The 16,312-nt window shown below is 56.1% G+C and overlaps 2 protein-coding genes across 2 annotated transcripts in view; one reads left to right on the top strand and one right to left on the bottom strand.

Annotated features, from left to right (window-relative positions):
- Nucleotides 1-639: 639 nt before the first annotated feature.
- FZD9 (frizzled class receptor 9) lies at nucleotides 640-6,641 on the top strand. The gene is made up of 2 exons (XM_043914995.1): nucleotides 640-4,340; nucleotides 4,868-6,641. The coding sequence occupies exon 1, from the start codon at nucleotides 893-895 to the stop codon at nucleotides 2,660-2,662; it is 1,770 nt and encodes a 589-aa protein (XP_043770930.1). The 5' UTR covers nucleotides 640-892; the 3' UTR covers nucleotides 2,663-4,340; nucleotides 4,868-6,641.
- Nucleotides 6,642-6,778: 137 nt separating this feature from the next.
- BAZ1B (bromodomain adjacent to zinc finger domain 1B) overlaps nucleotides 6,779-16,312 on the bottom strand; it is a 54,142-nt gene continuing 44,608 nt past the window's right edge. The window contains exons 14-19 of the mRNA XM_043914993.1: nucleotides 16,072-16,219; nucleotides 14,718-14,865; nucleotides 12,798-12,907; nucleotides 10,423-10,568; nucleotides 9,186-9,289; nucleotides 6,779-8,930 (exon numbers count right to left, since the gene is read on the bottom strand). Coding sequence (XP_043770928.1) covers nucleotides 8,573-8,930; nucleotides 9,186-9,289; nucleotides 10,423-10,568; nucleotides 12,798-12,907; nucleotides 14,718-14,865; nucleotides 16,072-16,219 — 1,014 coding nt within the window. The 3' untranslated portion in view covers nucleotides 6,779-8,572. The remainder of the gene's footprint in view (nucleotides 8,931-9,185; nucleotides 9,290-10,422; nucleotides 10,569-12,797; nucleotides 12,908-14,717; nucleotides 14,866-16,071; nucleotides 16,220-16,312) is intronic.

Genomic DNA, 16,312 nt, shown 5'->3' with positions numbered 1-16,312 from the left:
GCGGAGACCGTGTACCAAGGGAGTGCAGAGGAGGGGAGGGGGCAGAAGGAGACTGGGTTTTCAGGCGGTCCCGAGGTGTCAAGGGGGCAGGTGGATTGCGAAGAGGCCATGAGCTCAAGTGCGCAGTGTGACGGGTAAGCAGCCCGCGCGAGCCACAGGTGAATTCATTTTGACGGGATTATCTGCCTGTTTTACAGAAACGAAAACAGGCTCAAAGCGAAGAGCCCAGAGCCACACGCAACTAGTGAAGAGGCGGAGAGGCTGCGCTCGAACTGTCCCAGAGTCCAAGGTCGAGGCGTCCCAGGCGTAGAAGCCTTAGAAGTGGTCCCGCCTGGGGAAGAACATAGGTGACGCGGTACGGGGGGCAGGGAAATCCTCCGGCTGACTGTCCTGTCCCGGAGAGAGGTTGGGCTGCAACCCCTCAGAAAGGGGAGAACCGTCTGTGAGCGGGCAGACGAGGTCACTACTCGTATACCCCACCCTGCCAGACCGCGCCCGGGTTGGTCCTGCAGTGCAGCGCAGCTGCGAGGCGCGGCGCCTTTAAAGCCCGCCGGGGGGCGTTCCGGGGACGCGCGGAGGCCCCGCCCCTGGGCGTGTCCGCCAGGCGCCCCGCCCCGAGGCTTGTAGCCGCGGCCCCGGGAGGCGGCGCCTGCTCCCACTCCGCGGCCGTTCGAGTAGCGGCGGCGGCGGCGGCGGTGGCGGCTCGGCGCCTCCTTTCCCTCAGGCGGCTTCCCCACGCGCTGCCCAGGGCGCCCGGCCGCGCAGGGACACACGCGGCCGGCTCCGCTATGGCCCGCACCCCGCGACGTGGCGAGCGGGCACGGGGGCGCCGGACGGCGCGGCCCGAGTGAGGCGGGGCCGCCCTCCCCGCCCTCGGCCGGGACCGCCCGGGATGGCCGTGCCGCCGCTCCGCCGGGCGCTGCTGCTGTGGCAGCTGCTGGCTGCGGGCGGCGCGGCGCTGGAGATCGGCCGCTTCGACCCGGAGCGCGGGCGCGGGCCGGCGCCGTGCCAGGTGGTGGAGATCCCCATGTGCCGCGGCATCGGCTACAACCTGACCCGCATGCCCAACCTGCTGGGCCACACGTCGCAGGGCGAGGCGGCCGCCGAGCTGGCCGAGTTCGCGCCGCTGGTGCAGTACGGCTGTCACAGCCACCTGCGCTTCTTTCTGTGCTCGCTCTACGCGCCCATGTGCACCGACCAGGTCTCGACGCCCATCCCCGCCTGCCGGCCCATGTGCGAGCAGGCGCGCCTGCGCTGCGCGCCCATCATGGAGCAGTTCAACTTCGGCTGGCCGGACTCGCTGGACTGCGCCCGGCTGCCCACGCGCAATGACCCGCACGCGCTCTGCATGGAGGCGCCGGAGAACGCCACGGCCGGCCCCACCGAGCCCCACAAGGGCCTGGGCATGCTGCCCGTGGCGCCGCGGCCCGCGCGGCCCCCCGGCGACGCCCTCCCGGGCGCCGGCGGCACCTGCGAGAACCCGGAGAAGTTCCAGTACGTGGAGAAGAGCCGCTCGTGCGCGCCGCGCTGCGGGCCAGGCGTCGAGGTGTTCTGGTCGCGGCGCGACAAGGACTTCGCGCTGGTCTGGATGGCCGTGTGGTCAGCGCTGTGCTTCTTCTCCACCGCCTTCACCGTGCTCACCTTCCTGCTGGAGCCGCACCGCTTCCAGTACCCGGAGCGCCCCATCATCTTCCTCTCCATGTGCTACAACGTCTACTCGCTGGCCTTCCTGATCCGGGCGGTGGCTGGGGCCCAGAGCGTGGCCTGCGACCAGGAGGCGGGTGCGCTCTACGTGATCCAGGAGGGCCTGGAGAACACGGGCTGCACCCTCGTCTTCCTGCTGCTCTACTACTTCGGCATGGCCAGCTCGCTCTGGTGGGTGGTGCTGACCCTCACCTGGTTCCTGGCCGCAGGCAAGAAGTGGGGCCACGAGGCCATCGAGGCCCATGGCAGCTACTTCCACATGGCAGCCTGGGGCCTGCCAGCCCTCAAGACCATTGTTATCCTGACGCTGCGCAAGGTGGCGGGGGATGAGCTGACCGGGCTCTGTTACGTGGCCAGTATGGACGCAGCGGCGCTCACGGGCTTCGTGCTGGTGCCCCTGTCCTGCTACCTGGTGCTGGGCACGAGCTTCCTCCTGACCGGCTTCGTGGCCCTCTTCCACATCCGCAAGATCATGAAGACCGGGGGCACCAACACGGAGAAGCTTGAGAAGCTCATGGTCAAGATTGGGGTCTTCTCCATCCTTTATACCGTGCCTGCCACCTGCGTCATTGTGTGCTATGTCTACGAACGCCTCAACATGGACTTCTGGCGCCTGCGGGCCACAGAGCAGGCCTGCTCGGTGGCCCCCATGCCCGGCGGCCGGAGGGACTGCTCACTGCAAGGGGGCTCGGTGCCCACCGTGGCTGTCTTTATGCTCAAAATCTTCATGTCGCTCGTGGTGGGCATCACCAGCGGCGTCTGGGTGTGGAGCTCCAAGACTTTCCAGACCTGGCAGAGCCTGTGCCACCGCAAGATGGCAGCTGGCCGGGCCCGGGCAAAGGCCTGCCGGGCCCCCGGGGGCTATGGCCGGGGCAGCCACGGCCACTATAAGGCCCCCACTGTGGTCTTGCACATGACTAAGACAGATCCTTCTCTGGAGAACCCTACACACCTCTAGGGACACAGGCCTGCGTGGGGCGGCTGTGGCCCCCTCCTCGCCACCCCCTCCAGAGGAGACAGCTGACTAGCAGCTGCCCAGCTGTCAAGGTCAGGCAAGTGAGTGTGAGGGGCCGAGGAGCAGGGCGGGAGCCTCCTTCAACCCTCACTCGTTGGGACCCACTGAGGCTACTCCCCTGCTGCCTAGTGCAAGGGGCTGGGCCTGGCTGAGTCCCCACCGGGACCTGGGGGGGCACGTGGAGAGGAGGAGGGGCAGAAGGGGGTGTGGCCCAGCAGTTTATTTAATGATGTAATTTATTGTGGAGTTTCTCTGGAAGCTGTGACTGGAATAAACCCCCGTGTGGCAGTGCTGCGTCTTCTGTGGACTGGAAAGGGGGACGGTAGGACGGTGAGGGCCCTGGGGGAGCCTTTCCCTGTGAGCGGAGCTGGGAGTGGGCCTTCTGGCTTTCCATCAATCAGGGGAACACCCCGCCGGGGAAACAGCTGTGTTTTGCAGGAACCCCGGATTCTGCGGTGGGTGTGTGCTCCCCTTGGCTCCGTTCGGTGGCCCGCTTGCCTGTCTGAGCCCTGGGTTCCTGCTTCCCAGAGTGAGACGGGGATGTCTGCTGGGAGCAGTCAGGGAATCCCCTGGGATGACACGCCCCACTCTGGCCCCAGTGAGTCTGGCCTGTTTGGGAGCTGTGGGTAAGAGTGCTTTCCTCGACTTGCATAAAAAATGAGAGCATCAGCCTTTCTCTAAGGCTCCCTCGGAGGCTCTGTGTCTGCTCCCACTGGCTGGCTGGGCCCTCTGTTCTTTCCCCGCGCCTGAGGGCCGGGGCCCCAGACTGCCCTCACTGCCGCTCATGTGGCCGCTCACTCCTTGGGGCCTGTCAGGGCAGCCCCCCCGCAACCCCCGTCCTTCTGGGTGGAGATGGGGCTGGACTCTTGGACATCTACGGGCATCTTGGGAGCAGACACGGGCACAGAGACAGCCCTCGAGGAGGGTGGGGATTCGGTCCCCAGCTTCTAAAGGGCTGTGGAAAGACTGGAGGTGCTGAGCACAGCAGTGAGAAACGGGGCAGGTGTGTGCGCGTGGCTCCCTCCACAAGTAGCTCCCACGATCACGAACCCGGAGAGGAAGAGGTGCTGCGCTGACCTACGTGCCGGGGCGGCCCTGGGGCTGCCGGGACCTGCGCTACCTCCAAGTGTGGCCATCCCAGAAACCCTGGTCCCGTCTTAGGCTGGGCTGTGGCCGCTGTGACTCCAGCCGGGGGACGGGAGGCCCCGGGGTCCAGCCCGCTGCCAGTCAAGGGGAGCCCAAGGCCAACTGCTTCATACAGTAGAACCAAGCCCCCAAACCCAGGGCCTCTCGGGCCAGAGCCCTTCCTGCCCCAACCACCAATCACAGGAACAAGACAGACATCAAGTAGAGATCAAACAGATGGTGTCAGCTCCCTCAAGAGATGGAGAGAGGGCGGTCCCTCCCTGCAAGGAACAGCACTGACCCCTAAGGGGATTTTGCAACCCTTAATACTATGATTCTTGCAGGTGGAATCCTCCCCACCCCCGTCCTTCCGTTCTCATAGAGCACGGACAGCTAAGTCCTCATGTCTGCTTTGACCAGCAAAGTCAAGTGACCCAAACATTGCAACTTTTCCAGGGAGGGCCTATGACTGAGAAACAGAATGAGCTTATTGCAGGTGAGGGGGCCCAAGCTGGGAGCGAGGGGCTGTGGCTGCACTGGGTTAGGCTCACAGGCCTGCACTCGGGCGGGGGCAGAAGCCACAGGATGATTCTGGAAATGGGAGGAGAAAGGCAAGTGATGTGTATGGGCCAAGGGTGGAGGGCAGGGCGAGCATCAGGAGTGGCACCGGATCACCCAATCCCTTGCCAGTCAGTGGACACAGCGGGTGGAGGGCACTTGGCTGTGTCCTGCTCAGTGGAAACAAGACTGACTTCCAGGACAACTGGGACCGGAAGGGGAGGCAGTGTAACCAGGACGGACCCCAAGGGAGCTTTGCTTTGAGGCTAAGATGATTCACAGAGGCCAGGACCCAGGAAGGAGGGAGGGGAGGGCAGGCCTTGGCAGCTAGGGCTTCTCAGCCTGGGAGCTTGGGGCGACACTAATGAGAAGTCCCAGACCCTGAAGGACAGAGACGAAGGAAACATTTGATTCAAGCCCTTTTACAGAAGCCCTCCATCTCATCCTCCCCTGTCCATTTTTCAGACAAGGGCAGTGCCTGAAGGCCTTGGCTGGCTCAGGAGCACACAGCCAGGGAGACTGGCCTCCAGAGCTGCTGTGACTTCACACCATGGATTCCACCGGGCCGTGGGGTGAGATGGACACGGTGGGTGTTAACAACCTAGGGCAAATTCATCCAGAGGAACCTGCCCCACAGTGGGACCTCTCCCCACCCCCAAGAGACTCGAGCCCAAGAGAAGTGCCTCAGAAGCCATCACCCTCCAACCTGTGCACTGCGTGTCTCTGCCACTTCCCTCAGGGGCCTGGCAGCCCCACACAGGGCCCCTCAGAGCAGCACGTCTATGCGCGTGTCCACACCAGCCAAGCCTGAGTTTGTCCTTAACGGAACTTTTGAGCCCAGATGGCAGGCAGCAGAAGTTCCAGGGAAACAACGCGAAATTGCCTGGAGTCAGCAGGGGGAATCTTGACTGAGGTCAGACTGAGAGGTCCTGGGGGTCAGCAGCTGCCCCACTCCCTGCTCAGGCCCTCGGGAGGAGGACGCGCCCAGCAGTCCTGGTGTGAAAAGGCTTGGGTGTCCTGGGCAGGGGGAGCAATGAGTGACCTCCTACCAGGTTTGAGCGCCGGCCTCGGTATCCTGCTGAGGGGACCCTGGCTCTCAGGGCGGTGGGGGCCTGGTCCCCTAGTGAAGCACTGCCCGGAGTAGCTGCTTTGGAATCCAGCCACCAACTCGCTGCTACCTGACTGTCCCCTGCCCAGGAGACAGGATTTGAGGAGAAAGACAAGTAGGCAAGACGAGGGAGAGGTCTCCCTTGATCGCCAGAGTAATGGCCAGACCCCTGTCTTCAGGAAAAAAGTCATCTTGTCTCCATTTGCAGTAGTGGAGCCAAGTCAGGCTTGATTTCCCCCAAGGTCACAGCCTGCTAGGGCGGATGGGCTGGGCTGGTGGACTAGGATCAGGACACACACCCCGGGTGAGGTGACGGGGCCCGAGGCGCTGTCCTCGTGTGGCCTAAGAAGCCACCCCAGGAGCAGGACTTCACAGATGCGGGTGAGCTGGGGCTGCAGGGACCGCTCACAGGTAGCACAGCTCCTCCAGAGCCTGAGGGCTGCTCAAATCCAGCCTGACCTTGGGGCAAACCACTTCCTCCCTGTGGGACTGAGAATCCCCCAGTGCTCAGGCCTGGCTCACTGCCCACGCTCACCAAGGCCACAGAGGCAGTCAACGGCAGAACCCACACCCAGCGCTTAGGTTTCTCCTCGGATTTCGCCCTGTTTTTACCTTCTGCCGTCCCCGGCGCAGCGGTCGGGAACTGGTGGTCTCGCTGCTGTCACTGGGATCACGCCCTACGAAACCCCGGGGTTCCACAGGCAGGTTGCCAGCCAGCAGTGACCCACTCCAATCAACCAGTCTGACTAAAGAAAGGCTCCCGCGTAAAATATAAGTGAAGGCATCAGTAAGACCAGACTGGCTACACAGTGGAACTGCTGAAGCTGAGTAGGGGGAATTTGTTGTAATTCTGCTGTGCATGTTTCAAGTTTTCCTTGAAAACTGTTGTAAAATATCCAAAGCTTCCCCAAAATTAAGTCCTGAAGGACCACAAATTCCCACAGTGAAGCCTTAAAAAAATTACTTTCTTCTAATTCCCAGAAGTTTCCAACAGGACTGGGTGGGGGGTGGGGGTGGGGTAGGGGTTTGAAATAGAGACAAGGCCAGGAGAGGCCTAAAGGCCACGGCTGCGATTGCCCAGGGCAGCAGAAGGCTGTGCTGGAAGCAAAGAAATGCAGTAGATGGATCTGACCTGTGGTCAAAAAGCCTGTAACCCAGAGGTCCTCTCCTGAAAAACGGCCTCGAAGAGTCCAAGGGAAAACGCGCTCAGGACATACTATCCACTGAGACCTCCAAGAGCACAAAGAAAAATTCACCAGAGTTGTCACTTCTTTATAAACACAAGTACATAATGTTTATTTGAAAGTCCAATTTATTACAAGTTTACCCTTTAATGGGGGCCTTCCTCCTTAAAGACACTTTAAAAAACAAGTAACTGAGGTGTCACTGAAGTGGGAACACAGAATTCTCACTGTGAACAAACAGACTGGCTCTAGGGCGAGAGGCAGGAAGGTGCTGGCGCGGGGCTGTGATGCTGCAACGTCAGCGCTGCCTCCCAGCCCGGGGGAGCCCAGCCGGCAGCCCCTGGGGCAAACCCCGAGGCGGCCCGGGCATGGGGACCACACCTGGACATTTCACTTTAACAGGCTTTAGTTCCGCGAGCTGCAGTCCCCTTGGTGGACTTCTTTTCCCTTCATTTGAATCGGTCCCGAAGCGCTTAGGTGCTCACGTTTTCCAAATTCAAAGTTGACAGAAAAGAAAATTAAACCCTGTTCTGCGTTTTTTTATCAAAATCTGCCATAAAAGGGAAAGAAGACTACAAAGGTGGCCTGAATGTGACGACTATAGCGCGAGATTCACCGCGGGAAGGGCCACAGAGCCCCCTGCTGCCCTCCGCCCCCGAGCCCAACAGGGCGCTGAGATTCGGGTTCTCAGGTCGAAGCCTGAGGCCAGAGGAGCGCGGCAGGGGCGCTGCACACGGAGGCGGCGGAGGCGGCCGTCAGGGCGGCCGAGGGAGCGTCCACGAGCAGGTGGTCCCCACCGCCGGCCGAGGAGCCCCAGCCCACCTGCTCCAGAGGAGAGAGGGCAGGCTGAGGGAGGAGACCGGGCAAAGGAAAGCAAGCACGTTATCATAGAAACCGTACTGTACATGTGCCAAAGCGAGACGACAGATCTTTTTACAGATGTTCTTTATACAATATCACTGCTGAAACAAGCAACCTTTCATAACTAGAAAAGTCAATTAAAAAAAATTAAACATTTAAATTCTTCCTGCTTTTCTTCTGCTCCCCTAAGAGCTTGTCTGGTGTGTGGGTGGGCTGGGCTCCAACACCCCTCTGCCAGACCCATCAAAGGAAAGGTTATACACATGGTTACAAGCAGGGCTCCAGGCTCTGAGTGAAGTGCCTTAGGTTTTGTTTCAGGGGGCCAGGGGCGGGGCGAGAGCTGTCACAAAGAAGGGGAGGGGTACTCAGGAATGGCTGTAGGACATGTCCCTTTACTCTGCCAAGATCAACTCAACAGACCACAACTGTCTCATGATGCTGGTGAATACAGAACTCTGTATGGCACTCACTGATACTGTCAGCTGAGAGGGCGGGAGGGCGGGACGGAGAGACAGCATGGGCTTGAAGAAACAGGACTGTGTATAAATATAGATTTAAAAAATCGACACTACCTCCCCAGTTGGCCTGATTACCCTTCATCCTTCTACGTAATAGAGTAATCCCTCCCCTGGAGACCAGAGGGCTTGGCACTGCTGTGGCGGCCAAAGTGGGAGGGACCTTAGCAAAGAAGAAAGAAGAGGAACTGGGTTCACGAGAAAAGACTTGGACTCCTCCTGGAAACCCTCAAGAAGGGGGATTAAGGCCACCTCTCCCCACAGCATTTCTGGGCAAAGACCACCGACCCAGCAAGAGGCTCTCCAAAGTGCGCTGCTTGATTAAGGCCCACGGAGAGTTCTGGAGATGCTTGGAGCTCGGGTGACAGGCATTCCCGGGCTCCCCGTGACCTCCTCCCGTCCACGTCCTTCTCCAGCTTCCTCTCTCGCCTCCCTCCCCCCTCCCCTGCTCTCTCCCTCGAGTCCCCCCCGACCTCAGCTCCCTTACCAGGGCCCTGCCTCTCTACTTCTTCTGTCTTCGTCCCCTGGACTGTCCAATGGGCTCTGGCTCACTGTCCCCCTCGTCTTCAGCAAGCCGGTCGGGAAACTTCTTGCGTTTCCTACGGACATACAGGTGGCCAGGAAGGTGTTTATGCAACAGAGCCACCAGACACTGTTCCGTCTTCACCATGCAGCTCAGCACGTGGCTGCCCCGGCAGTTGTAAAGCTCAGCGTTGGTAAACACTTGCTTCATGTCAGCAAGAAACTCCTGCACAGAGCGGTAGCCCCCACAGGAACATTTGCTCTGCATTGTCTGCAAGTCCATGGGGTGGGTAATGATGTCATAGTAGTCCTCAGCCTCATCTCTGGTCACGGGCTCCCTGGGAGAAGAACCAAATGGAGAGGTCAGTGCAGCCTTGAACCAGACAGAAACCTGGTTATCAAACGATGGACATCATCACATGTCTCACCGGAATGCCGAGCCCAGCCCACCAGCAGGAAGGCAGAGCGGGGGTATTCACTTGTGCTCAGAGTGGACTTCCGCCAGTCTGGAAGCTCACTTCCCCGCCCGCCACTGAGATGTGTCCCAGGGGCTCAGCTGCAAGGCTGGGCCGCTCCCCTGAGCCCCAGCTCACCTGAAGGGCCAGCTGAAGCGGTATTTCACTATCTTGTGGAGGATCTCTTCACACTTCTGCAGCTCCAGGCTTTGCCTCCGGGAGCTCCGTTTGGTCTGCAGTACCTGGAGCCAAAGAAAAAAGACAAGTTACCGCAGGGCTGAGAGCAGAGGAGACAGGACAGGAGGCACTGTAAGTGTCTCTGTATCTGCTTAAAAAGCAGAGAGTCAAGGTTAGCTATCTTCTTGGAACAGAGAAGATGGTCAAGATCATCTGACTTCCATCTAGGGAGCGCTCTGAGCCGGCGGGCATCAGCCCACCTGCCTCCCCCCGGGTGGACAGTGATCAAAGCAGAGGACAGGCAGCAGTGGCTGGGTCCCAGCAGTCCTGCCAGGGCCAGCGAGAGGGCCACTGTCCCCAGGAAGCTAGCCCTCTGAGAGCAGCTGGACCTGGGATTACGGTCACGCCGTGGATGAGTTTAAACAAGCAACTGCAGAATGCCAGGCAGGTTATGGGGACCACCTGCAGTCAATTTTGTGGGGGTGGGGATGTCTGAGGGAAGAAAAGTAAGAGGTACAGTTCTTTTCCTGGGCTCTCCCCTGAGAAGCCGCTAAGAGGCTAAAGAGAAAGGGGCAGGCCGCCTCTCCAGGTGGCGGGAATAGGCGTGACTCCCAGCCAGGAGCACAGAGTTGAAGGGATTGGGGCCAGGCCTACAGGAAGGGTGCTCACGGTGCCCGCTGAGCGTCCTGATGGCTTGCTTTAATGCCCCCAGCCCACCTCCAATTTGATCTGTCAAGCTTTTTGTTCTTTAAAACTCAAGTGAAATCCAAAGCAAGACTACTAAGATCACACTGGCTGAGGAGCGGAGGGGAGGGTGCGTCCCTCCCATGACAACTGTCGGCAAAAGCCCCAAGTGAGCGAGGCTCCAACATTGCTGACATTCCCACCACAGAGACCCAGCCCCGCTGAGCCGCGGGAGACACATGGATACTATTTTAAAGTCCTTAACGAGTCGCAGGCTGCCCGTTAACTAGAGGAGATGTTTGCAGGCTGCAGCAGTGGAATGCCAGGCATAGCTGCTCCCGGGGGCCTGCTGCCCCGTCTGCCTACATGGCCATCCATCTGCCTCATCAATCTCCAGAGTGGGGGGTGGTGGGGAGCAGAGGGGCGGCTCCACCTGTTGCCTGGTGAATTCCTGACGCTGGAGTCGGGGGTACGAATCTGAGATGCTAGAGCGCGGAGGAAAAGTGATTCTTACCAGCTCGTCCACCTCTGTGTCGTCCGCAGGTGGAGCCTTCGGCCGAGCCCTCCTGGTGGGATGCGGCTTCTTGCCTGGCCGTCGGCCGGGCCGCGCTGTAGGAGGGATGACACCCTGCTTGCCCCGGACAGTCCTGCGTGGTCTCACTGAAATTAAACACATGCGTTCAGAGAAGAACTGAGGATGAAGGGAGCATGCCCACGGAAGGGGTGATGCTCTGGATGAGCAGAGCGGTGACCTCCTCAGGTTTGGGGGGGTGGTGCTCGTGCCATCGTCTCCTGCTCTCTGACCTCACAGGGCATGTCAAGGGCAGTGGCAGCAGATGACGAATGGATGGATACCTTTCATCAACTGCCCAAGACCTTTGAAGAGTCTATTTAGAAAGCCAGTTCCTTTGGTACATGCATCCTCTGTCCCCACCCCATCCACAGGGAAAGAGGGCTGGAAGGAGTCAATTGTAAACTGACTCACTCGAGAGACAAAGCCATTTGCTGATGGGTCTGCCTAGAATTCCTTCAGCCCAAGCTCAGCCTGAGAACGCATGTATTACATGAGAGATGGAATCTGAGTGTGGAACAGATCCTGTTTCCTAATTCCCAGAGTTATCCTGTATTCACTACCACAGTCTGCTCAGAGAAAAGCTGATGCTTATGTGAAGTCTTCCTCACTGAATCCAATTTAAGGCTTTGATTTCTAAAAAGCACAAGACAGTAGTAGGCCAGGCCACTTCCACCAGAGCCCTGTCCAGGACCCCCCGAGACAGAAGAGAAACTACTAAGGCACAAGACTGCCCATTTCTCTGTTTACAACAGGCGCTCAATGTCGCGTGGCCAGCATCTCTCAGTATGTCCCCGAGAAACAAAGCCCCATTTGGCTCAAGGCTGCTCCACTAAGCAAACACTTCCCTGGAAAATGGGGAGGGGCACTGGACCAGAGCTAGGGGCACACAGAGGCGGGGATGCAGGGAACCAATAACCTATGTTTTATATTCTACTTCTAGACCAAGAGGACACTTCACCGACACTCTTAGGTTTTGTAAGTTCTGAGACTAGGCAAGGAAGAGAGTAAGAAGCTAATGCCAAGGATGAAACGCAGGATACACGAACAGCCAGCAGCCGAGGACCTTGAACTGCACCAGGGAACCACATCTTTGTGCCCTAAAAGGCAGAGCAGGCAAGAGGCTCTGAAGCACCAAAAGCTTCCTGGATCCTTTCAGGAGAAGAGGTCCTAGAAACCTGGAGCGGGAACAAGTCCTTGGAAAGAGCAATAACTTCAAAGTGGAAAGAAATCATTACTTGGAAAATAAACAAAATCAGCACATGGTTACATCCAGAATCTGTTCACAGACAACAAAGCATCCAAATCATGACCTGGGCAGTCCTCGGCCTTCTCTGTAATGCAGGCTCACAGACCCCTAGTCTCCTTCCCTCCGATACCTGAAAAGTCATGCCGTGTGAGCAAACAAGAGGAGCCCTAGAGGAACGAGAGAAATGCAGATGTCCCAAACTAATCCCCTGCAGTGTCAGGGCAGACGGAGGTCAGGGGCACAAGCGCAGAGCCCTCGGGTTTCGGCAGCACTGATACAGTCAGGACTGGGTCTGGCACGCAAGCCCTCTCTCCCAGCGCCAAGTATGAGCATGGGAACTGTTCCTCTCTTCAAAAGCTCATCAAAATCTTGTAGTTGTATAGCCTACAAAGAAAGGTGTATTTTGCAGGAAAGGCTGCCTGTTAAAAGGCTAGACTGTAGACTTAGAGGTTTAACCAATAAAAATGACCAACTCTCGAAGCCTCCTGAAGAACGGACGTGAGAGAATGAGTTACCAAGGTGAGAGTAACGACGAGCCCTTCCCTGCTGACGCCCAGTGCAAACAGCCGAGCCTCCTGACAACGATGCCCAGACCACGCGGAAAGTCTCCTCTTTTCAGACTAGCACATCTGCAGCCCTACACACTACTGGGAAGAGACAAATCACTGTAACCAGAGAAAAAATAGCTTCTCTCAAAGGAACACTGCACCAGAGGCCAGAAGAATGCAAGAGACAGCAGTGGGCCTGGACCCTCGCTATCGCAGCCTCACATGCAGGGGCTCAGAACCAGCAGACCTATCGCAAACACACCTGGGGCCTGAACTCCACCAAATCGTGGACCAAGTAGCTCGGCCACAATTTGATGCTCTGAGACCAAGCCACCCAACCTCCTACTAGGCAGTTAACTGGCATCTTGAAAACCCATTTAAAACATGGCAGCAGAGTCAGCCCACTGCCACAACACGGAAAATGGCACGCTGGTGTTGTTGGGCATCTCTTACCAACCCAGTCGTGCCAGGTCAGGTTAGAAGACAGTGAGGTTAACTACAAAAGCAAACCGAATACTCACGTCGCAAACCAGCCACCTCATAATCCTCTTCCTCCTCCTCCTCCTCCTCTTCCTCTTCATCGCTCTCGTCATCTTCGCTGTCCTCAGAGGCAGACTCTTCAGTATAATTCCTGTGGGAGAAAATACTTGTAGAGACCATGGATCCAGGCCAAAGTGGTCCAAAGACAGGTAAAGTCCCACATAAATCGTGGCAACCTTTCCCTCTTCACGGACTAGACAGATTTCACGATAAGGGGAGGGAACCTGAATCGAGGCCAGGGCACAGGAAGCAGAATGGAAACGCAAGCTTTAACCGCACGTCTCCTCTGCCAGGCCCCAAACACAGTGGCTGAAACACGACGGCAACAAAAAACCAAGACCCAAATGCAACCCCACCCCTGAACACATAAAACCTCTCCTTTTGTCTCACAGAAGAGCCAGATAATGTAACATTTCAGGTAGAAAAGCTGTCCCCAGTGCTGGGGTGGACTGAAAGGATAAACAGCCCAGACAGGTGTTACTCCACCTGGATGCCCCCTTCCAGGAGCTGAAACAGCTTGCAGATGACCGTAACATCAAAGCACTGGTAATCCCAGCTCAGAACAGCTGGTCCAGAGCCCCACCGATTCCAAGAGGCGGCCTCCCCTCTCTAAGTGTAGCTGGAATGGAGTGAGAAATAACCGAGTAATGCTGTCAGGCAGGGCTGGGATCAAACAGCTCTGTCCTTTCAAAGAGACACAAGCCAGAGTGCCTACATGCTGCTCTTTCACAACCTCAAACTTCAACGTGGAAAACAACAGCGTTAACTTCGGCAGGTATCAGGCGCCTCCTCTTTACAAGGCCCTGTGATCGGCCTCCCTGGTGAGGGTGAAGGACAGAGCGCCTCCGCTACTCTCCGCGCACCAACGCTCTCACAGGAAGGCAGCGGGCTGCGGAAAAACTGAGCAGAAAGGCAAGATGCACCAGTATTCCACTTCACAGACATCAGAAGCTGAGTTGGAACACAGAGGAGGAATAGTTAATCCTAAGGATGTAAGGATGCTTCCAGAAAGCAGTGAAACTTTAGGTAGGCGGCGGGCAGTTTAGCCAGGTAGGAGTTCTGGGGCCAGGGACTATGCCCGCTGGGAAGAAGACACCAGAGGCAAGGATACCCAATAAGCGGTCTGTAAGGAGCACACAAGATGGGAACAAGGGTTCATAAAATCGTAAGCTAGTGCTGTGTAAGAAGAGTCTCAAAAGTTACTCTAGGGAGTCTGGGCTTCATTCTAGAGGCAGTGGGAAGACCACAGTGTTTCAAGAGGATAGTGACGTAAGCAAATCTCTGTCTTTTGTAAAGCATTCTGGTATCACCACAAAGCTGGAAGGAGAAGAGGGGGAAGATATGAGGTCCGGAGTTGAGAAGCCAGTGGAGGAGGCCAGATGAGCAATTCAGGAGGGCCGTAGGACAGCAGGAGGCTGACTCGCAGACATCTAGACACTGAACTGGTAACATTCGGCAATACAGAGACGGGAGAGGAAGATGGCCAAGCTGAGGCCAAAATTCTAACCATGCTAAGGAAGGAAAAGAAGAGGTACAGGTAAGGAAGGAAATGAGTTTCATGATTTTTAGCAGCGGGCAGCTGCAGAAGTCATCAGAAATTAAGAAGTGGGCAAAGTAGAAGTAAAAGACAGAGGGAGATATGTTATTTGAAACGAAGAGATGACCAAGAAAATATAAAACATAGCTGGTAATGAAAACTAGAAATGTCAACAATGAGCTAAAATTAAATCGGAGCCCTTTGAGCACCACTCCCCCACCCACTGTAGTACCTTAAATAAGAGGGCTCTGCACACAAAAGATAAACTTAAAGCTCCCCAGCATCATTCAGTCTGAATAACGATGCTCAAGTACAACAGCTACTTATCAATTTATTTGTTTTTAAAAGAAGAAGAAATTCTCACCTGCCACGGGAGTTGCGCCTGGCAGTAGCAGGCTGGCAAGCTGGGCACTGCCACTCACCATCTGGTACTTCATAGAGGGCCGGCCTCAGACAGAACAGGTGGAAGGCTTTATTACACTCGTCACATAAGATCAGCTTGTCATCTTCACCTGCAAGGAGATAAACATGTACAGCACGTTGGGAGCACGGCCACAGTCAGTGACTTGTAAGGAGGAGCTGCCAGCCTCAATCAACCCGACAGAAGAAGAAACTTTCTAGCGCAGTGCTACCCCATTTTAAAGAGCACAGTCATCTTCTGAAAAGAAATGCAGTATTAACTAAGCTATAGGTAATTTAGGGTTTGGGGCTTCTAACTTACATCCCCAAATTGACTCAGGGCTAGAAGAGACGGTTAACATTCACTAGGAGGCATCAAAAACTCAAGCACTGGCTGGAGATTTCACTGCCCCTCTCCCACTAAGAAATGAACCCCTGACAAAGTATACCTTTCTGCCCTCCTTCCTCTGCCCCGACCAGACAAATGTGTCCCAGTTGGCATCTATTATGGTTTGGTTTCCTTACATTTGAAAACACACCAACCCAATTTAAATGATCGTTTCCCTTCTCTAACCTTCAGTTTTTAGAGCAACTAAATGATTTTAGAGAGGTCTTTTCATCCTTGGGAAGTATATCCTAACCTGTCACACAACAGCTTTAGCCACTGAGAAGTCAATCACTGAGGGGCTTTTAGAACATAATGGGGCTCCTAAAAGCTCCAGCGTTTAATAGTCCCACATGCTTCGATCTGCAGGAGTCCAACAGATAATCCAAACTTCCTTCTTCATGGCGTTCAAATACTGCCCTCTACTGGCAGCACCCACAGCACTACAGATGAACAAAATTCAGAGATTTTAAATTTGGGTTAAACTAGACCTGGGTTCAATCCTTGGGTCAGGAAGATCCCCTGGAGAAGGAAATAGCAACCCACTCCAGTACTCTTGCCTGGAAAATCCCATGAATGGAGGAGCCTGGTAGGCTACAGTCCATGGGGTAACAAAGAGTCGGACACGACTGAGCGACTTCACTTCACTCACTAATTTTGCTCCCTAGAGAAAACTTAAAGCTTGGCAAGATCAACTGTTATTTTATACTCCAAACTGAGGCACAAAGGGACTGCTCTGATTTGTGGGCATGCGACTTTAAAGACCAGCATTTTATGAACTTTCAGAAGGTGAAATCTGTCCCCCCACATCTAAAACTGTGTGCACAGAACTCTTTAGTGGAGAAAAGAACTTGGAAATGGAAGCCCAAGCGCCTAATATACTCAGGTAAGCCACTCTGACTTAAATATACCTTTCTTTCTGATTTAAATATACCTTTCTTTCGACAAACTTTGCATCGAGCATTTTCAGCTGACATATCCCATTTGATACAGGCATCAAGCATCCCAAGTAGAACATGCATTCTGGAAAAAGTCTGAGCCTCGCGGATAGCTGTCTTCCACTTTTCCAGAGCAGATGCGACCTAAACAGAGACCAAAGCAGGCCAGCATTACTATGACTGCAAAGACACAGAATATGGACCTTTCACATCATATTGACAGAGTATACACCGAGA

This window comes from Cervus elaphus, chromosome 10 (genome assembly GCF_910594005.1).
Source record: "Cervus elaphus chromosome 10, mCerEla1.1, whole genome shotgun sequence".
NCBI lineage: Eukaryota > Metazoa > Chordata > Mammalia > Artiodactyla > Cervidae > Cervus > Cervus elaphus.
The sequence above is the reverse complement of the archived record's forward strand: the minus strand, read 5'-3'. Positions and strand labels throughout refer to the sequence as shown.

Coding starts and splice junctions, on each gene's coding strand:
- FZD9 (XM_043914995.1), top strand. CDS start 893: ATGGCCGTGCCGCCGCTCCGCCGGGCGCTGCTGCTGTGGCAGCTGCTG.